The sequence below is a fragment of the Rhynchophorus ferrugineus genome, unplaced genomic scaffold (genome assembly GCF_030347505.1).
Source record: "Rhynchophorus ferrugineus isolate W39M unplaced genomic scaffold, kcgeb_rfMv2 rfM1, whole genome shotgun sequence".
Lineage (NCBI taxonomy): Eukaryota > Metazoa > Arthropoda > Insecta > Coleoptera > Curculionidae > Rhynchophorus > Rhynchophorus ferrugineus.
Genome location: NW_027472580.1, coordinates 75176721 through 75200448, shown reverse-complemented (window position 1 = coordinate 75200448; position 23728 = coordinate 75176721). Strand labels below are relative to the sequence as shown.

Genomic DNA, 23728 nt, shown 5'->3' with positions numbered 1-23728 from the left:
TATGTTATACTGTTAATTAACCATGACGAATGTTTAGATACCTAAACTATTTTGTTTTATAGGTATACTGACGTATTGACTTATACTTCTCTTTATCCAGCGAATATAGAAAATCATCTCATTCCTCTGTTCCTCTGGTCCAACCAATAGGGCAGACTACATTCCAATCGAGCCCTCAAATCAATACATGTACGTACCTCTGATAGATTCCTGATCTTACAACTTCGGGGTGAAGGGCGCTACCATACAACCATGTTTATTTTCTTACTCAAAAAATAATTTCATAAAATTCAAATAACTTTTAATTTGAAATTAATATTTGTCTTTGAATTATAACAATTTTTCGTTGTAACTCTGTGCAATACTTGATAAATTAAATAAATAAATATTAAATTCAGTTTAATACTTGTAGAATATAGTGATATTAAAATAAGAACAAATTACAAATTTGCAATTATTGACAGAAATAAAACAGCTTTTATATCATTTTAATATAATAAATTCTCTAATGGCTAAAAGGCAATCGTATATAATTACTGTTTCATGCAGTATATTAATTGCTCGCTTTCGTATTAACATACACTATCCTATTACACAAGTTTAATAATGCTCAGGCCTTCTGGCAAACACCTAATGGAAGAGGACCGTTGGTTATATCAAGAGCTTGGCAACCCTGGCTACCAGCTTGAGCATCTATTGACCAATGGGTAGGTCTGCAGTTTCCATTTTGATACCTCAATGATATTTTCACACTAACTTGTTTCTTTTTATCAAGATTTTGACGGATAAATTTTTCACAATCATACCTGAAAATAATTCTGGTTTAGTTAATGACACCATAACAAGACGATCGTAAAATAGCCTTACCAAATGTTTAACATACTGTTTCTACACTTATATTTTGTGTTCAGATGATCAGCTTGTGGTGCTAGATTCCACGTTACAGCAGGACCACCAAAAGCAGAAGCCAGTATGTGTCCTTTGTGATCTCCTGCTACAGAGTCCAATTGATCCATACGTTGTTTGAAACTGCAAAAAAGCGAAAACAGTGTTTCTTAAAAATCTTAAAATGATTTAATTGAATTAATCGATTTTTGTCTATGGAACATTTCTCTTTATTGTCATATACTGGATTCAAAGAAATTATTTCACATAAAAATAATCAAATAGCATCTTACATCACAATTTAAACTGTTCAGTTAATTGCTAGAAATTATACTAAATTATTAATATTATAAAGTACTAAACATTATTATTTAAATAAAAATAAAAATAATAATATTGTATTTGGAAATAAGTTACTTCTATACAGAAAAATGCGAGGTATTATTAAAATAGGTAAAAGTGCATATTATCGAATATATGTAGGATCATGAAAAATTGAAATATAATATACATTTTCAAAAGAATTTGTATTTTTTTAATAATTTGGTTTATTTCTTAAACCGCAAAAGGAAGATATTAGGCAACAACTTTGACAAAGAATACTCACTACTAAATATATAGAAAAAAACTCAGTACTTAAAAAATATGACATTAACGAAAGTAAATAGGGGTCAAGAACTCTATTATCTTTATGATTCTTAACGCCGCGGTATGTAAATTTTAAATCCACATATTTGCAAATAAGTCGTTATGGCTTTATTGTCTATATATCTGTATATTAATACGTCAATAATATGTAAAATTTCGTAGAGCGAAGACTTATACTGAGAAGTAAAGTAGAACACAGAACATTTTTCTGCAGGAGGTATTTCAACTAACGACGTCTAATTTTTAAAATATGGCAACACAATACAACAAACTAATTCCATATGAAAAAACAGTGCGTTAAATTTCATATAAAAAAGAAATTTCTTTATATGTCTTCATAGTATTTATATTTGTTCCATTAGTACATTATCATGGTTTGACAATATAATTTTAGTAAATTTTTTGGTTATATTGATAGTTTAATAGCCAACAAATGTCATTATAAATATAAATATTTTAGACTACAAGAAAACAGACAAAATATTGCAATAAATAAATGTAATGATTCTCTATGCGCATGTGTATTTCGATAATACTTATCCGTTATGCTCATGAAAATTCTCTGGTCGCCGGCTTGGCAGGCGCAGCGATAAAGGCGACAGGACGGTCCACCTACTGCTGTGATAGTCGCGGGTTCGAATCATATTGGGGCATGAACGTAAATTTACGTTTGTGATTGTTTAATATTTTTGATTGCCCTCGGCAAGAGTGCAAAATCCGACAAGGAAAATGATCCCAGTCACGCCAGTAACAAGACTGGGTAAGACCGGATATCTTCTGGGATGATTTCTAAGTTGGTCACTGGCCAGACGGTAGGCTTAATACCAAGGACTGTGGTTCGAAGCTACTTAAACATTAAACAGTATGTCCACTCCAAATAAACCATCGTTGGTAAAAAGGAGAATTTAAAATACATTAAAAACTATTCTCTGGCTATGGTATTACCTTATTATATTTTAGTTGTTAATTTATTATATATGATAAATTTAATTAATTCTGGGGAAAAGTAACAAAATACTTGTTTTTTGTTTGCAACGCAGTTAAATTGAATCTTTTTATAACATCTTTATTAGATACGCTCAGTAAAATCTTAATTTACAATTAATTTATTACTACTTTTCCTATGTGAAGACGAGTTTCCTAAGACGAGTGCGAGAAAATACATCAGCATGTATTCCTCATATTTATGAATATACATTAATCTCAGTAAGAATGTGTTAAAATACTATTACTAATTGAAAATATATTGGAAAATATGAACAAAATTATAATATACTCTAGATGTGACAAAAACAAACTTACCAAAATAGGGTAATTTTGAAAGCACTCATAATGGCAGGGAATTTGAACTAACACACGTTAGGAATATGCAAAGTACGTAGATGCTACTATGTGACAAATATGACATTACAAGAAGAAAATCCAAATACAGAAGGAATATTTATGATACAAATAATCAATTTTATAAACTTTGATGTTTTGATGATATTTGAGTTATTTAGAAACAATTTCATTTTTCAATTCCACTAATTATCCTAAAATATTAATAAATGTTATACTTATTTTAATCAATCGCTTTTCAGAAAGAAACTATGTAGTAATTTACTTCTGACCGAAAAACAAGCATGTTAACAATAAAAACGTCATACATAACCAAAATAAATTGAAATGTAGCAACTAACCAATCACAGCCAATCTATATAGCCTATAGCATTAAAATTTTTAAAATACAATGACAATGCACTCCATAAAGTATTATTTTAGTATTTAGATATAGTGTCTAATTCGTTTTTATTTATTATATAAGAAGTAGGAAATATTTTATATGATACATATTCCTTTGGATATATTTTTGTATCACCTAATTTTAGGTCAAAAAAAACAATAGCATAGAGACTAAAAGTGTAAAGTTGTAAGATAAATATTTGGAAAAGGCATGTTTTCTACTTTGGATTCCTAACTAATAATTTAAATTTACATCTTGGACAACGAATTACGTTGAAACGGTTAGCAAACAATTAATAATCTTTAATTTTTGGTGATTTAAAAGTATTTTGAAACATTTATGACCATGCCCCATCAGGACTATCTAACCCGCGACTATCGCAACAGTAGGTGGACCGTCATGTCGCTTTTACCACTGCGCCAACCAAGCCGGTACTTGAATAAATTTATATCGGATTTCAACCACTGAGCGATCGAAATATTTACTATTAGATAATTTAAAAAAAAAGTTATTGGATTTATTTATTTAAATGAATATCGACAAAGTTTTTCACAAATTATATTCTGTAATTTCGAATCACGGTACCCAAAGAAATTTACGATAAATTTTTTATCTATTTATTAATTTTATTATTTAATTATTTTTTGAATTAACTCTTCTTATTTTTACTGATTCGTTCAATTAATAAATTTAAATATCCAGAGTAGCCACATTAGGATGATACACGAGCCATCACATCACACCGACTTTACTAAACTTGAAAGCCTTAAACAGCCTTTGGATCATAAATGTTCTTCAGTGTATTATTCACCGAGCTCAACCGATTCCGCATCAAGTAAAGCTCCGAAAGATCGTGGAATTATATCTTAGTGGAACTGTAGCCATAGTATAGTACACATATATTTTGAAAGATCACTATTTATACTATAATTATACGACTTTTCAGAAGATTTGTTGTTTATTAAAAAATATCAACTTACTTGGATCCGAAATTGGTTCTTTTACTACTTTTCTTATTTAACACAGCATTAACTTGAAACGTAACTTCCGTAGATTTTCCGTTTTTGCAGACATGAGAGCCGGTAGTGACTCTTGCAATATTACTACCAAGATTGACGGTAGTCGTAGCTGCTTCTGCAATATTGTAACTTACAACTAACAGACAACAAATTACGAACGATAGTCGTTTAAGCATTTTGCTGTTGTTCTGTTATATATTAGCGGTCAACTGGTTTATTGTTTTCTCGTCACGTCTTTTATATGAACACATACCACATAATAACCTTAAGGTAATTATCGCTAATGAACATTTCCAGATAAAGAATTAAGTAATATGCTACTACTTATTTATTATATTCTTCTTGGTATGCATTTTATACTGCATTAGCTAAATAATAAATAGTATTAACAAATAATATCATTATTGGATATATTAATATATTTTAGTCTTACATGTTCCGTCTCATATGTAGTAACAGCATTAAGAGAAGAGTATATAAAATTGTTACGGATTTCCCAAAAATGTCGGATTTATCGGAAATTAGCACTAATAATAAGAAGAAGAAAAAATAATGCATGCTTTTACATGAAATACATAATGGTATTACCATGAATTACATTTACATTTATATATTTGGTTTTCACTGTTTGCGATATAATAATTTATTTAGACATTAAATAGATTTGTGATCAATAAGAAATGTTGTTATTTTTTATATAAGTCTTATTAATTAAGTAGAGTAAACAATATTTCTGCCGTATTTCTTTGATTTGTGTGCCTAAATGCAATATGAAAAATTATTTTACAAAATATTTCTGAAGGATCTGCACCACTTTAATATCGTACCAGGCATACATGCAGATAATTTATCTATCAATTGTCAATCTGTTATAAATTCAACATCAAAACTGCATGCTTTATAATATGATGGTTTTGGTTTTGATATAAATAAATATCTATGCTAGTACCTTCCGTAGAAAAAATATCAGCTTTTATAGAATAACGTAATTCTCTCTCTCCGTCATGGAATCTTGAATTATAAGGAAACAAGTGACTACTTCATTCGAAGGAATACATAACCCAAAAACACGAAAAGATACATTATAAAAAGACTGTCGACCTATATCCTTGTACCGGTAATGGCTAGAAATTATATATTACAAAAATTCACTAATATCTGTTGGTGTATGGTAGCAAACTGGTGTGTTACCACTTTGGGTCTATTAAAAAGCGTTCAACAATTCATGAGATGCATAGATGTCATTGAAGAAAAAAACCTATGAGGATAGAAAGGTATGTTCAGCTATATCTTAGATGTTGCACAACACGCAATAAGATTTAGCATGACGGCCTCATTCGTAAGCTGCAGAAAAGATTACCGAAGCAACACCCTCAACTATTAAAATCTCACATCACAGCCAAAATGTTACGAGTCAAAAAATAGGAAGCATATTCTACAGTGAACAAAGTTATAGCAGGTATACCACAAGGTAGTATATTTGGGAGATTTATTTTCCTGATTTAAATATCAATATATTGCAACTCTTGGATAATACCAGAACAGTATACAGACTCAAGAGAATCAAATCTCTCGATCTCTAAGTTAAGATGGTAGTAATAGTGAGTCTACACTAGAAATCTCAACTAGAGAATTTAATAGAAAAATAGCAGTGTTAATGTGTATATATTATTAGACTAAAGACTAATTTAGGACCGATGCTTATATGCCAAACCATACTAAACCAATAGAAAACAAACATTACTACCATTAAATCCATATAATCGTAGAAGTAACATTTAGGAATGGCGAAAATATAAATTTTGTGAAAAATGTTCTGACATTTTAGTGACCAGTAATATGGTAGTGCTTGTGGCCTCTGAGAAATCATCAACAAAAGTTTCACTAGTAGTTCACTAGTCATCCACTATCACCTACATCTGATATTGATATATCCCTATCTAAGGAAAATGTGATGCTAGTGGTTTAGACAATGTTGTGATCTGTATCCCAGAAATTAAATTCGGAGGCTTTATGATGGAAGTTTCAATTATTTTTGTTTTCAATTAACAATAACGATAAGAATTAAAAATCAACAATATTTTCAGTTTCTAATTTCAGATATTTTATTATTTATAGAAATACAACCAAGGTAATCTCAACGCCATTATTGTTATTTAACATGTAAAAATGAATCATGTAATTTACCACCAAGGATAAGCAACAAAACTAGAAAATGAATTTTTATATAATAATTTAATATCATTATACGAGGGTTGTTCAAATATCATCGAGTTACAAGTGTAAATTACAAAAATTTACAGTTTTTCTAGGCATTCAGCTCACTACTTACGCATTTTCTCCATCTTTCCGGACGTTTTTTTGATACCGGCATCGAACTCCTTGGACGACTCAGACAGCAATGCGCGGTATGAGGGCGCGCGTTATCCTAGAGAAGACTGCCTCTTATAGCGTCAGCAAGCAGCGGCAAACTTTCAAACGCGCAAATTTTTTATAGAAGTTCGACAGTTTAGGAACCTATCGCGCCGTTATTTTGCGATATTGTAGGTGATCGTGGATGATGCGATCTTGAAGGTGTTCGTGGAAGACTCTGCACAACAAATACTGATGCCCAGTTCAGCCGAACTGCCTCGAACATTCATCCTACGGTCCTTCAAAATGGTCTGGTTTGATGCTGGTTCGCGGCCAACGATCATGCGGCTCATTCTCGATGGTTACGCGACCATTTTTGAATGCTTTGGCCAATTTAAACACAGCAGCCATACTCAGGCACTTACTACTGAAGTGATTTCGCAAACTCAGAAAAACATCCGTCTTTGTAACGCCTTCCCATACTAAAAACGAATGAAAATACGTTGCGCTACGGCGGTCGGCACTTGACATTCACTCATATTGTCGTACACGTACGAAACTATGTCACACTATTCGTAAGGAACCTAGATATCACATACTCAAGCCGCGACCTTCAAAACATACTTATTTTATTAAAAACATACATATTTACACATACGCAATCTACATCGTATGTCTCCATTATATTTGAACCACCCTCGTAATACATATTAAAACAAAAAATAAATATATTTTATGCGATTTCCTCAAGTTGTAAATATATCAAGTTATATATAATTATAAATATCTTACCATATTAATAAATAATAAGTAAAAACGTTATGATATTAACACTTATTATATTAGAAATTCATAGATATTTGTTTTTATGATTAAATGCTCTTTATGATGAAATTATTTTATTTAATTATTAAAAAACTGTTTTTTTTATTATTTAATTAGTACATTGCCGACTAACCTACAATTTGTCTTTATGATAACTTAAATCTACGTATATATCTAGGAGGACCCATCGGCCCTAACTCAGTCTCTGGTGAAATAACATTTATACATGTCACTTTCCTATGCATATTCCTTTTTATTATATGCACATCACTACACAGATTGTTTGATTCTTCTAAGTCTGTGTCCTGTTCTTGTGGTATCCAAAAGCTGGAGTACTTCAATAGTCTCACGAGAATGGAGTCTTTCCTTATGCACTCTTGCATTTCTCTTGATTCTAGACTGGCTGTGGGTATCTCAAGGTCTTGATGTAAGTAGTAATCAAGCCTACAGACTTTGGGTGCGCCCACAATACCTCTCAAGACTTTGTTCTGAAAAATTTGTATTTTATTTATGTTATTCTTTGCAGAACATCCCCATAATTGAACTCCGTATGTCCATATAGTTTCAGTATTTGCTTATATAATAAAAATATTCTCCATTTGTGGTATATCACAAGTGTAGAGTATATAAAGCATTGGCCCCTGTAAACTTACTTGTGGTAAAACAAAACATTCTGGTTGTGATATACGCTTTTAATAGTTGGGTGTGTTGTTTTGGTAACATTTTCAGCAGTTTATGAACAAGGCCTTCATGCCAAACCTTATCGAAAGCTTGTGCTACATCCAAGAATATAGCTGAGCATGCTTTCTTACTTTCGTAGGATTTTTCAATAACATCTGTTATTCTGTGGACCTGCTCAATTGTTGAATGCTTGTTGATAAACCCAAACTGGTAAAAATTCCACTAATTAATATAGTTTGGATCGGATCATTGGAAAAACTGAGCGATCTATTATGTAAGTTCTTATCGTGGGGAACCTCTCTCGATTTCTACATTTTTTTTCTGATACTGTGGAGTTTTTTCTATACTAACTAGGTTTAACTGATCTAGGCCTAGTGTTCAAGAGTGCTAAATTCGACAAGGAAAATATTTCAATTACGCCCCTAACCAGGCTGGGTAAGACCGGATGTCTTTTAATATTATTTTCTCAGTTGGTTACTCGCCAATCGGTAAGTTTAATCCAGAGTACCATTGTTCAGAGTTGTCGTTAAACAGTAGGTCCAGTCCAGATAAACCCTAGTTGGAATAAAGGTTGGTTTGAAGGAGACTTTATATCTTTTTATATAATTCCTTAATTAAATCTTAAAACTTCACCCATAACATTTGAAAATATCAGGATCATTAAAATTAAATTTGTCTTTATCGTATGAACGCCAAGGTTCAACCATCAAGGTCACATAATAAGAAATGATATAAATAACTGGTCAAGTTATATTTTTTATTGGACAACATACTTTTTTAAATCTTGTTATGTCCAATTATTACAATATTTCAAACTGGTTTAATATTTATTTTTGAAAAACTGTATGTTGATTTTTAAAATAAATAATATCAGTATTACGCTTCTGTAGTATTGAGATATTTATTGCATACCTTTATTTCTAAATAAAAACTATTTTTGTTTTAATTTTATTGTTGTTCCTTTCAAAATTAATCTCTGTTTCATATATTTTGACAATATATTAAAAACATATTAAAGATGAGGCCAACTAATTTGCTGTAATTAACCAATTAACAAATTGTATAAAAGCAGAAGATTGCTTTTTTGTTACATCTTACATTAGATTCGTTAGGTTATTAATTTTGAATCAATATAGCCGAATGCGGGGTAACTAAGTCAAAATTTATTTCTCAAGTAAACTAAGAATTAGAAAGAAAAATAAGACACTAGAGTCCTTCTGTATATTAAGCGTACTTAATGAAAATAAACATTCAAAACTATAACATATCCATAGCCATGGCTTCGAATAGCGTTAAGGCATGGTTATAAATGTATGTTTGTGTTTGTTTCTAATAATATTCATAGGCAAGAGTATAACAATCAACAATGAAAACCATCCCAATAACGTTATTAGCCAGATTGGATAAAACAAATAAAGAAGTAAATAAATAATATTATATATAGATAAAAGTCAAAATATAACAATGCTCTGTGTAAAAAGAAATTAAATTTTAAAATAAAGGGGGATAATAAAGGATTTCTTTGATGCCATCAAAGAGTTTAGGGATTTTGAAATATGTACACAATTTTTAAACGACCCAAATCTTCCTGTGTTAAGTTAGCCTGCTTAATAAGTTGTTGGATCAATGACAAACAAATGAATTGATATTATCTTAGTTGTGTTTGTACGTATCTTTTTTATTGAAAAATATTAAGAGAAAAAAAATTGTACTATATGATAAGCCAAAATCCCAATCCCACTTAGACTCAAACTATGTTTCTTATAATCTAAAAATAAAATAAAGCTTTGTATTATCATATATTATAGCAACATATATAGCAGCACATTTGGTTAAGCTGTCAACTATTCATTCATTTTCTAGGTATGCCCTTTGGATCCAGGCTGGAATCCGGATTATATAGATTTAATTTAAAGATTTGTATAAATACAATCAAAGATAATTTTTAAAAGAGTATGGAGATGGTTTCGAAAATCGAAAAGACGAAAGTCGTCACAAGCTCCTATGTTATATGGGACTTCGGATCAGGTGTATAGACAATTTCACAATTTTTGCTGATCATTGACGTTATCCGATATTATACTTTCCCATTATCCATTATTCTAATAGACTGATCATAATTTATTTAGAGATATTGTTACCAGTAAATATAACCGAAGATGAAACTAGGAAGAGAAAGAATTGCATTTGCCTAGCCACATCGGAGGTGAAAGCTAAATATTTTTAGTAACTACAAACACGAATAATTTCACCAACAATTCTCGTGTTAGCACAGTTCAGTATTCAGCATTTGGTGAATGTACTTTATTATGGTATAAGTATAATAAGAATTGGCCCAAGTGGACTGAAGGCATAAAAGAGTGTCTACATCAGTATCCCTATTTCATTAGACGGGACTCGATTCTAAAATACAGCTTATGAGAAATAAATCAAATTTAATTTACTCATTCAATAAGTTGGGTAAAATTAAAACTTCCTCGGCCATAGAACTAGAATACTTGGCATAACTTTAAGGAAGCAATTGATATTATAGCAAGCATCTACCTACTTTAACGACTGTAATGGTCATATTAGATTGGCTGCAGGATTACAGTTTGAGGTATTTTACTGTTACCGCATACCAAATAAAAGAGAGATTAGAAAGAAGATTTGGCAGTCGGGCCCATTTTAGACCATCACCGAACCTTAGAGGTATATTATAAAGAACAAGACATAGTTAGCTATAATAGCGGGTTTTATTCAATCCCCAATATCAGGCTGTTTGTTTGATAGTGCACTTAAGAATCTATTCTTCATGAAAGGATAATTTTCTTTTACTGAATATTAGGTTGGATTGGATTAGTTCAACTCTAGTTACATAACCTGACACTATTTTGTAATTTAAATAATAATAGTTAAAATACTGTAGTATTTATTTTATATTTTAAATGCACCAGTTAATTAACGACGACTTTAATTAAATCAACATATCATCATCGATATCGTTGTATATCGAAGTTATCTATCGTCAGTATCACTAAACATCGTCTGAAAATAATCCTGTGTCTAAGTAATATATTAATACAATGCATTTTGAGCCAAAGTTTTAAATAATATATTTCTCATTGATATGAATAAAATTAGATAAATACAAGGTCCTAGGCCGTCGATTTATAACATATATTTACGTAAATATATTGACGGGTATACAAAAAACTTACCGCTTAAAATCAATACAGGAGAATGAACTCGTTGAAATTCGATAGGAACTGTTATTGCGCAGTTAGTTCTATCGGATAATATTGGATATCCCCCGGTATTCTTATTCTCCTGATATTTTCAATGAAACCAATCAGTCGTCTTATCCAATATTTAAATATACCAATAATTAAAAATAAAATATACCAATAGAATCGTGCCAGCTTCAGCTTCATCTGAAAATATATTATTTTTAACAGAATTATATAATAATTTAGTTGTATATTTTTATAATAATTTATAGTAATTTTAGTTATTTAGTATAATTTAAATAATAATAGTTAAAATACTGTAGTATTTATTTTATATTTTAAATGCACCACTTAATTAACGACGACTTTGATTAAATCAACATATCATCATCGATATCGTTGTATATCGAAAATATCTGTCGTCAGTATCATTAAACATCGTCTGAAAATAATCCTGTGTCTAAGTAATATATTAATACAATGAATTTTGAGCCAAAGCTTTAAATAATGTATTTCTCATTGATATGAATAAAATTAGATAAGTACAAGGCCCTAGGCCGTCGATTTATAACATATATTTACGTAAACAGGAGAATGAACTTGTTCGACTTCGAGGAACTGTTATCGCGCAGTCAGTTCTATCGGATAATATTGGATATTCCCCGGTATTATAACTCTCCTGATTTTTCCAATGAGACCAATCAGCCATCTTATTCAATATTTAAATATATCAATAATTAAAAATAAAATATACCAATAGTAAATCACGCCAGCTTCAGCTTCATCTGAAAATATATTATTTTTAACAGAATTATGTAATAATTTAGTTTATTATTTTTTTATATATATTTTAAAGACCCCTTTTACCAACTATGGGTTTATCTCGACTGGGCCTAAAGTTTAACGGGAACTCCGAACCACGGTCCTCAGCATTAAGCCTACCGACTGGCGAGTGTCCAACTTTAGAAATCATCCCAGAAGATATCCGGTCTTAGCCAGTCTGGTTACTGGTGTGACTGGGATCATTTTCCTTGTCGGATTTTAAATTCTTGCCTAGAACATTCACAAATTATAAACAATCGCAAAATTTACGGCCATGCCCCAGCAATATTCGAACCCGCGGCTATCACAACTAGTTGTATTATTATTTATCGTTTCATAGTAATTTTAACTAGATTATTTTTATTTTAGTTGTTATTGTTAATTATTTTTATTAACTGCTAACTTGTACAAAATTGTTTAAGGGGTGAAACAGAGTTTTAGTCTTCGGACTTTTTTTGTCATCCAGGTTTTAAATCATTGAAAATTAGGACAACATGACAGAAGAGCACCACGATAAAGTATTTTCTTGAATTCTGTAGCAGGTTTCTTCAAATCATCAATCACAACAAAACAATGATTGTCGAAGATTCAATATTGAATGTTGCATGATTAGCATGCTTATACACTGAGTAACTAAACTAAAAAATATTATTTTATGTACAAAAACAACAACTCCCAATACAAAATATATAAAGGCATTCGTGAAATAAAAAACGAAGAAAAGAATAAACTGAAGTGGAAAGAAAATAGAACATGGAAATACAACTCTCACTGGAACTTCTCCATTACCAAGACTGTCTCTTAGATTTTATTTGCAATCATACCTAATAGTAATTAAAATAAAACTATAAAATTGGAAACCCAAATTACAGAGATTTACAAATCTCCACAATTCCTTACCACACATTCAAAATACTTGTTCCGCATCTGTATTTCCTGTTTAGATTATCAGCCTGCGGGGCAAGATTCCACGTTTCAGCTGGAGCGCCAAAGGCTGAAGCCAGAATATGACTTTTATGATCGCCCGGTTTAACATCAAGCTCCGCCACCCGTTTATCGAAGCTTCAATATAAATCATGGTTAAATGAATTGCCATTCAAATGCATGTCCTCAAATAACAAACTACCTGCTACCGAAACTAGTCCTTGATGGATTTTTATCGTTCAGACTTACTTCAGACAGTGGTGACAGTGGCGGAAATACGACCAAAGCTATACTTATTTGCCACTGACAAGACGCCTTTTTTGGTAAAATAAAGAACAAAAAAACAGTAAACAAATCGGTTTAGCATTATTAATACGTGTTATTAGCAATTACCAGAAAATAACGAACATATATCGGGTAGAAGATATCGGTCGGCTTTTAAAAATAAATAAAATAATAAAATAAATTATTGTTAATATAATTTTTATTGAGGGTGTTTCTGTTTATTAAAAAGGTATTGCACATGATGTAGAAAATGTAGTTAAATATATATACTACTAAATACTTAGATTTCTATAAGGAAAACAAGGAAAATACCTGTCTAGATAGTTGCCAGTTCTTCGCTTTATGAATATATTGTTCATTAAGTCACAAAATAACACTACAGACATACAGAAATTTCATAATTAGATCCAAGATTTATTACTGGAGGAAAATGTTAAACACCCACCTTGGCGTTCACGATTACCATCAGGAAAAGGAAATGAATATCTAGCAGCCATTTATATCACAAGTTATAATTATGATTCAGCGCGAGAACACATTTACTGGCCTACCGAAAATAATAGAGTTCCAGACTTTGAACCATAGTGTTGGGTTTCTGACCACTTTTCAGTATTATTAACATTGAGCACATGAATCCTAAAGAAAAATTTTAAGAAACAATATTTACTAGTAAATCTACTGATTAGGAAAAGAATGTTTAATATAATCAGTAATTGGAGTAATCAAAAGATGAATATTGGACTAAAAATAAATAACCACGGAAGCAGACATATATTATTTGTTATAGAAAGCAACCCGAAGTTTTAAATTTAATTTTATATTAATAAATAAATTAAAATACTGATATTCCAACAACAAAGAAACAGTACTTGGGATATTTTGTCAATTCAAATGAACAACTGTCAATTAACAAGATCCACAAATGGGCCGAACATTTTAAAACACAGATTAATAGCTCGAAATTTGTTAGTGTCAATTTTTCGTTGTGGTCAAATCTCAAAAACCTAATTATATCTGGTTGGCCGATTTCTCAAGCAAAATCAGTAAAATACCTTGGAATCCATCACGACGGTAAGTTAAATTGGAAACAATGTTAGACAAGAAGCAGAGCAGATCAGATATTCGCACACGTGGGGTGCAGATATAGGACTGCTGGATAACTGTCATGCCTATAGCTACGTAACTAACAAAGAGCTGCACGATGGCCTCGAAATTGAAAGGATTTACTAAGTTATCCAAGATGTGTCCTTAAAATGCGAAATAAAGTACCTGCATCAAGTTTCAGTTGAGACAATAAAATTATCTACTATTTATTAAAGAAAATTAGCATGAGATGATGCAAAAATAAGTGTATAAGATATGATTTATTGGTAAAATATTATAATTTTGTAGATTGCTATAGAGCAAAAGTTTATTTATGTTAAATAATATGAAAGCAAATGTTATTTGAAGATTATACAAAATATTAATAAAAGCTAGATATCTAAATATAATATTAATTTTTAGGGTAGTGCTAATATAGGATGTAACATAGTTAATAGAAAGTGGGTGGAATTTTTTTTTAATATTTGAAGCTTTGTGATTAATATTTATTTTGGTTTATATAAAACATAAATAAAATATTAATACATAAAATTTATATCTAATACATTTTTTGAAATATGAAACAATTATATCCAAAAAGACAGCAGGCTGTTTGGTTGTATACGACCTTATAATATTCACAATTAACTCTACCACCTATGAGGTAGAGTTCGAGGCCCTTTTTTCATTTTGTGTTGCTATCCCATAGACCAAGTCCACCCTTTGTAAGTTATCATTAATGGTCCTGACTGATATTTACTTCTAAAAGTAAGAAGAATATTAAAGTAGTATATAGAGCTTTTGATAAAGCATATTTACCTTTCTACGTTTGGTTGTTGGAAATTATTGCTGTGTTTCCATCTTACGTTTTCTTTTTGAATCAATCTTTTGTTGAAATCTCTGAAGAATCACTTCTATGTTATTTACGATTTCGATTTGAAATTTTTACTGCATTGATTTCAAAACTTTATATATACTGTCTATTCTATTACCAGTGCAGTTCTCTTTAATTACTTTTTCTGTAAGTTAAATATTATTAATAGTCCTGACTGATATTTACTCCTAGGCGTAAGAAAAATATTATAATAATATATTACGCTTTTGATAAAATATATTTACCTTCCTACGTTTGGTTATTGAAAAGTATCTAAAGTATCTGAAATATCTGAAGAATCACTTCTATTTTATTAACGATTTCGATTTAAGATTATTAATCGATTGATTTCAAAGCTTACTATACTGTCTATTCTATAACCAGTGTTATTCTCCTTATTTGATTTTTCTGTGTGTTTGTATATTTTTCTTACCTATTATTACTTACTATAAAAATCAATTGAGTTTTTTTTTATTTTGATAAGAAAACAATTTGACAAAAAAATAGAAAAGCTTTAACATATAACAAATTCAGGCCTAAATAAAATAATGAAATAAAAATAATGTTATCAAATATAATTTATTTTAACATTCTAGTGTATGCGTATATTATCGAATAACTTAAGCTATAGTTAAATATACAGCCACAATAGTTCCATCAGATGCATGCAAGAGCGAAATTATTTATCACATTAATTTGATATCTAAACTGGTATTAGTCAAGGTGATATCGTCTCCTCACTGCTTATAAATACAATAATGGATGCAATTATTATATGAAATATATTTAAGAAATAAATATAAACCTTAAATATGATGCTACAAATGTCATATACTCACTGATGCTAACAGTATTAGTTGACACAGATGTTGAGATTTCAAGGACTCTTCACTGCATAATCTCTCTCAGATCCATCTGACTTGAGGATTAACGAAGGCAAGACCATATTATTGAAAACTGGCGAATCTCCTGCTATGTAAAACTCTATAGTACGCAATTAGAGTAAATGCAGTAAATGTAAAAGTATTTGGAATCAATAATATAGAAGAAATTGGGATCTACCGCTGAGCTAATAAACCTAATCAGCCAAGTTGGAAAACCTTTTGTTTCTCTGATGCTCGCGGAATCCGACTCTTTCAAACATTTATTTTATCAATCATTGTGTACGGTTCCGAGACATCATTATGATATTTATAAACTTGAGTATTTCAAAATCTACATGTTTCTCTTGGAGATCGTCTAGAAATGAAACAGGATAATCATTGAGACAAAAATCGAAAGATTGTTTGCATACTGCTATAATATGGACTAGCGGCTTCGGCCGCCGAGAAATATATCGATATTGCCATGTATCGATGTTCGAAAAAATATGGATATATGACAACAAATGTTTTTATATCGATATGTGGATTTCGATATTTTTTAAAAATATATATATCGGTGATAAAAAAATTGAAATTTTTAATAAAATAATTATATGATTTTTTATAATGTTTAAGAAATATGCTTTTTTTTAATATCGAAAAATATCGACTAACAAAAATATCTATATATCGATATATCGGTCAAAAAAATATCGACTGAAAATTTCGATATTTTTCTTTTGATATATAGATATTTTTCGGCAGCCTTAGTATCGACATACTTATCGAATGAATAGTAACGAATTTTTTACGAGTTCTGTGGCGAAATCGGCCTTTTGAATGGAAGATATTAACAACAGTAGATAATAGTAGAAAAATGCGAAACGATTACAGCAAATCAACAGTGGCGAGATTTGGTAAAGAATATTCGAGTTCTAGAGTACTATTGAAGCTAGTTGAAAAGTAGACTTTAAGCCCCTCCCCCCCCACAATTAATACATTTTCGCGAATTTAACATCAAATTATTACTTTATGATTATTACCAATTAAAATGTATTTTATTAAAATAACTATCTATTAACTTTTTTTTAAAATCTTTATTAGATACGCTCAGTATAATCTTAATTTACAATTAATTTATTACTACTTTTCCTATGTACTTGGATTAATTAACAAGCAAGACGAGTGCGAGAAAATACATCAGTATGTATTCCTCAATTATAAAATTATAATTATTTATTAATTATTAATTTATAGCTATAGTTTACACTAAATGTATACACCTTATATAAGTTCGTATGGTTTTGTTCGTTTCAATCCCCTGACATCCTACGCGCTGTCCAGCAGTTGTATTGCTTCCACGTTATTATGATTTAGTAATCTTCTTTCGTGTTTCAAGGCGAAATCTTGGATAACTTCGGAAATCCATTTGATTTTAAGGTCATCGTGCAGTTCTTCATTAGTTACATAGCGATAGGCATTGGTAATCAATCGAAGAACCTTGTTTTGACAGCGTTGTATAATTAGTTGATTTGAATTTTTAGTGCAAACCCATATTTGCACCCCATAGGTCCAAATTGGCTTTATAATTGTATTATAAATCAACCTCTTTGATTTTAGATCAAGTTGAGAGTATCTTCAGACTAACCAGTATAGTTCTTTTATTTTGGTTCTAATGTGTTTTACTTTTTGTCTAATGTGATGCATCTATTAACTAATACTTTTATTTGTTATAGGTACTAGCTGATAATCCGCATACAATAGGACACTTACTAAAGCAAATAACACATATTGATTGAATTAAATACCAAGTCGTCCAGATAATACCAAATATATATTCAGATGTAATTAATATTTTATTTTTCTATCATCAGACGAAATCTTTATAAGTATATATAAATAAATCAGTTTTAAATAAACTTAATTATGTTATACTGTAAATTAAATATGACGAATGTTTATATTAAATTAAAGCAGAAACTGTAAACACAAGTTTAGATATCAACACGCTTTACCTAAACTCACTATCTTGTTTTATACGTATATAGGCGTATTGATTTAAACTTCTCTCTAACCAGCGAATATCGAAAATCATCTCATTCCTCTGTTCTCCTGTCCCAACCAATAGGGTAAACTAAATTCCAATCTAGTCCTCAAATCAGTAAGTACCTGATAGATTCCGGATAAATCCCATTCCAGAGTGAAGGATGCTACCATATAAACATGTTTACTGTCTCAGTCAAATTATAATCAGTTTTTTAAAGATCAAATAGCAACTTTTAATTTCAAATAAATATCGGTCTTAATTATAATAATATCTCACTGTAACTCAGTGAAATAGTTGTTAAATTAAATAAATAGGTATTATTAAATTATTAGATTTTATACTTATAAAATATAGTGATATTATAACTAGAACAGAATTACGGCTTTATATTTATTTTGTTGGAAATAAAACAGCTCTGATGTGAATTTAATAAAAATTCCCTAATTATTAAGGGCAATCATATAAAATTACTTTTTCATGCAGTGTATCGGATGTTCGCTTTTGTATAAATATAGGGCACCCTATAACAGAATTTTATTAATATTCAAGCCTTCTGGCAAACACCTAATGGGAGAGGGCCGTTGGTTATATCAAGAGCTTGGCAGCCCTGGTTGCCAGCTTGAGCATCTATTGACCAATGTGTAGGTCTACAGTTTCCATTTTGATACTTCAATATTATCTGCACATCAACTTGTATATTTTTATCCAAATTTTGACGAATAAATTTTTCACAATCATACCTAAAAAGAATTCTGGTTTAGTTAATGTTGCCATAACAGGATGATCGTAAAGTAGCCTTACCAAATGTTCAACATACTGTTTCTACACTTATATTTTGTGTTCAGATGATCAGCTTGTGGTGCTAGATTCCACGTTACAGCGGGTCCACCAAAAGCAGAAGCCAATATGTGTCCTTTGTGATCTCCTGCTACAGAGTCCAATTCCTGCATACGTTGATTAAAACTGTAAAAATAAAAGTGTTTTTATAAATCTTAAAATAATTTATTTAAAATAATAAAATATTTCTGTGGAGTATTTTTCTTTGTTATCATATATCGATGCAAAATAATTTATTTCCCCTTAAATATGATCAATTAGCATGCCAAGTTACACTATTACCAGAAATTATTGCGTTTTTCACTTGATTTCTATAAATTGCACTGAACTAAAACGAAATCATGAAATACAATTCAAAATTAATTTTTAAGGAAAAGTCATAATAATAATAATTTATGTGAAAATAAATGTTATTTAAATACAGTGATATGCAAAATATTTTTAAAATAGGGGAAAATGCACACGTTATATAAATTACCAATAGAATTTATATATTTTTAGCATTTTGGTTTATTTCCTAAACTGTAATAGACAAACATTTTGCACCAACTTTGACTAACAATACCTTTGGATATATAGGAAAATAGTAAGTTACCTAGATCCAAAATTGGTTCTTTGACTGCTTTTCACATTTAAAACAGCATTAACTTCAAACGTAACATCCGTAGATTTTCCATTTTTGCAGACATGAGCACCAGTAGTGATGGTTGCAGTATTACTGCCAAGATTAACGGTAGTTGTAGCTGATTCTGCAATATTGTAACTTACAACCAACAGACAACAAAATACGAACGATAGACGTTTAAACATGTTGTTATTGTTCTGTTATATTTTAGAGGTCAACTGGTTTATTATTTTCTGCGTTACGTCTATTATGTATACACGCATCACATAACAACCTTAAGGTAATTATCGCTAATGAATAATTCCAGATAAAGAATTAACTAATACTCGACTACTTATATATTATCTTCCTCTTAGTATGTGTTTCATATTGTTTTAGCTATATAATAAATAATAGTAGGAGAAAATGTCATTATTGGATATATTAATACAGTTTTACCGCACTTGTCTCATTTCATACGTGGTAACAGCATTAAGAGAAGAGAGTATAAACAACATTGTTAGGGATATTCCGAAAATGTAGGATTTATCCGAAATTAGTTCTAATAATAATAAGAAGAAAAAGTAATACATGCTTTTACATGAAACATATAATGGTATTACCATGAATTACATTTTCTTTTAGATATCTGGTTTTCACTGTTTGCAATACTATAATTTATTTAAACAATAAATAGATTTGCGATCAATAACAATTGTCGCTACTTTTTATTAATTATTAAATTTAGTAGAAGTCTTATTTGGTACAGTAAACAATATTTCTGCTGAATTTTTCTGATTTCTGTGCGCGACTTAATTATTTTATAAAATAGTTTCAATGATTCTGCGCAACTTCAATATCCTACCAGACATAGTTGAAGATTAGATGCAGATATAAATTGTCACTCTGTTACATATACAATATAATAATATGATGGTTTGATTTTCACTTTTGATTCCTTCTCTTTCAGTCACTACGATTGACTTCATAATAAAGAATTCTTCATATATGTACTAGTGTCTTCCATAGAAACTAAAATGATGTAATTTTTGCCGTCATGGAGTTTGGAGTGTATGGAAACATGTGGTTATGTTATTATGAAGGGAAGCATACTCCAAAAACGCCAAAAATTTATTTTATAAAAAGCCCATATATCATCTCCTTGCTACCAGTAATGGCTATAAGATATTTGAAAAACTCACTAATACCTCTTGGTGGTGTTTTAATAAATTTATCTGTTATCAATCTGGGCTTATGAAGAAGTATTCAACAATTGATCAAGTGCATAGAATAACAGATGCTATTTTAAAAACCTATGAAGATAATGTTATGATAAGATTAAGATATTTTCACCTATAATAGTTCAATTGAAAAGTCCCCGGCCGGTCATAGTAAAACACATTTTTTGGCAAAATTAGTTTTTTTTATTCAACATAATTCTCTTCAAGGGTGATACACTCATTATATTTCGATATTATGATACCGTTTTTGTAGTACGATTTGTCCTTTGCTTCAAAATTGACCTCAGTTTCAACGATCACCTCTTCAAATTTCTTCACAGCGAGCATTCTTTTGAGATCCGAGAACAGAAAATAGTCGTTTGGGGCCAGTTCTGGAGAAAACGGTTTCATGGGGAAGTAACTCGAAGCCCAATTCATGGATTTTTGCCATCGTTTTCAATGACTTGTGACACGGTGCATTGTCTTGGTGAAGCAGTACATTCTTTTTCATAAAATGCGGTCTTTTTCGGCGATTTCGTCCTTCAAACGGTTCAATAACTCTATGTAAGTCACTGTTTATGGTCCTTCCTTCTTCATGTTAGTCAATGAAAATTATTGAATGCACATCCCAAAATACAGACGCCATAACCTTGCGAGCCAACTGTTGGATTTTCCCACGCCTTTGAACAGGTTCATCGTGTACAGTCCACTCGGATGACTATCGAATGGACTTGCGACTAAAATTATGGAGCCATGTTTCATCCATTGTCACGTATCGAGGCAAAAACTCGGGTTTATTACGCTTAATCAACTTCAAACGATGCTCCAAATCATCAATTCGCCGTTATTCTTGGTCAAAAGTGAGCTCGCGCGACACCCACTTTGCACAGAGCTTTCTAATATCAAATATTCGTGAATGATATGAAATGTTTTCCTCGGTAACAAATTCTTTTGGGCGTTCGCTACGTTCACCGTATTCGGTGCTAATTTGACCACGTCTAAACTAAGCATACCAATCCTTGGTGGTAGATTTTCCTAGAGCAGTGTCCGGAAACTCCGCATCAAGCAAAATGTTTGGTTCAACTGTATTTTTTCCCTTTAAAAAGCACTATTTTATCAACACGCGAAATTATTTTTTATCCATTTTCTTCACAATAACAAAAGTTGTTTCACTCAAAATTCTATAATTCACAAACTAATGACCCGACAGCAGTCAAATTTCAACAGGGATCTTTTGAGGGTTATTTAGTAGCGCCATCTATGTGTCAGGCCAATAATTTTTAATTGACCTGTTATTGTTAGATGTTGCACAAGCCCTCTATTAGGTTCAGCATGACGGCTTTATTGATAAGCTACTGAAAAGTTTACCGAAACAACACACTGAACCATTAAAATCTTATATCACAGCCAAAATATTTAAAATCAAAAACTAGGAAGCATCTCCTAAAATAAAATAAGTTGAAGCAGGTGTACCACGAGAAAGTATATTTGGGACAATTCTTTACCAACTTTATATATGTGATATCTAACATTTACTACTATTATACAAACATATATTAAAAGAAATATGGACCTACGGAAATTATAATGAGGATGTTCCGCGAAAAGAAATGTATATGCAATACAAATTTTCCAGGACAAAATCCTAAGAAGCATAGTATGTGAATGTATATTATAGAATAGATTATTTATAAAAAAACTTTCAGATTCCGATTGTCACTCAGGAAGTCAATCGAATTGAGAGATAACGAGAAACTCCATTCTCATGTTAATGTCGAAATATTACAACTCTTGGATAACACCAGAACGAGGCACAGACTCATAAGAATCAAACCACTTGATCTATAGATAGAGTGTAGTCTCACTATTGGAGATCTAGTATATTTAATAGAAAAACATAGCAGTGTTAACATATAAATATTATTAGACTAGAGATTAAAATAGGGCCGACGTTTATATATCAAACTATACTAGACAAATGTAAGACAATCATTACTTTCATTATAATCATATAATCATTGGGTTACTATTTAAGAATGACGAAATTATAAATTTCGCGAAAAATATCCTGACGTTTTGATGACGAATAATTTAATAGTGCTTGTAACCTTCGACAAATGTTTTACTAATAGACCATCTGATGTTACCTACATAAGATCTTATATTAACATTATTTTTTTCTAAGGAAAATGTAGTAGCAGTGATTCGAGATTGTGATCTGTTACCCCGAAATAAAATTCGGACAGCTTTGTGGTGCAAGTTTCAATTATTTCTGTTTTCAGTTAATAGTAACAATAAGAATTAAGAATTTAGAATCAACAATATTTTTATTTCTTATTTTGAACTATTTTATTATTGTCTCGCCTGCACTATCTATAGAAATACAACAAAGGTATTCCCAGCGCAATTATTGTTATTTAACATATAAAAATAAGCAATCAAATAATTTACAATAAAGTATGCATTATTTCCTATACGGCCGACTACTTAAACTAATAGAAGTAGATAATGAATATTATATAATAATTTAATATAATTTTAATACGTATTGTAATATTAAAATAACAAATTAATAACTTTCATCCGATTTTCTGTAGTTATTCAAAAAGTTTTTATCAATATGTTGCAAAATAAATGACCGTATTAATAAATCATAAATAAAAACGACACGCTATTAGTTAGCGTTGGAAACTATCGACTGAAAACAGTCGAAACCTAAAAAGTAAAAAAAATACCTATTACTCCCATAAAAACAGTCAAAAGTAATTATTTATTTATCATTAACAATTCTAATTTTTTACCCTATTACATTAACAATCTTGAA

General features: G+C 30.3%; 2 protein-coding genes across 2 annotated transcripts; both read right to left on the bottom strand.

Moving 5' to 3' along the window:
• Positions 1-476: 476 nt before the first annotated feature.
• Positions 477-4496, bottom strand: LOC143199934 (uncharacterized). Its single transcript, XM_076410097.1, has 3 exons — positions 4240-4496; positions 868-1029; positions 477-806 (listed from the first exon to the last, which is right to left on the bottom strand). The coding sequence occupies exons 1-3, from the start codon at positions 4452-4454 to the stop codon at positions 611-613; spliced, it is 573 nt and encodes a 190-aa protein (XP_076266212.1). The 5' UTR covers positions 4455-4496; the 3' UTR covers positions 477-610.
• A 14062-nt stretch (positions 4497-18558) lies between these two features.
• On the bottom strand, positions 18559-19940 carry LOC143199924 (uncharacterized). Its single transcript, XM_076410071.1, has 3 exons — positions 19676-19940; positions 19045-19206; positions 18559-18983 (listed from the first exon to the last, which is right to left on the bottom strand). Exons 1-3 carry the CDS (start codon positions 19888-19890, stop codon positions 18788-18790), a joined length of 573 nt encoding a protein of 190 aa, XP_076266186.1. The 5' UTR covers positions 19891-19940; the 3' UTR covers positions 18559-18787.
• Between the last annotated feature and the right edge of the window lie 3788 nt (positions 19941-23728).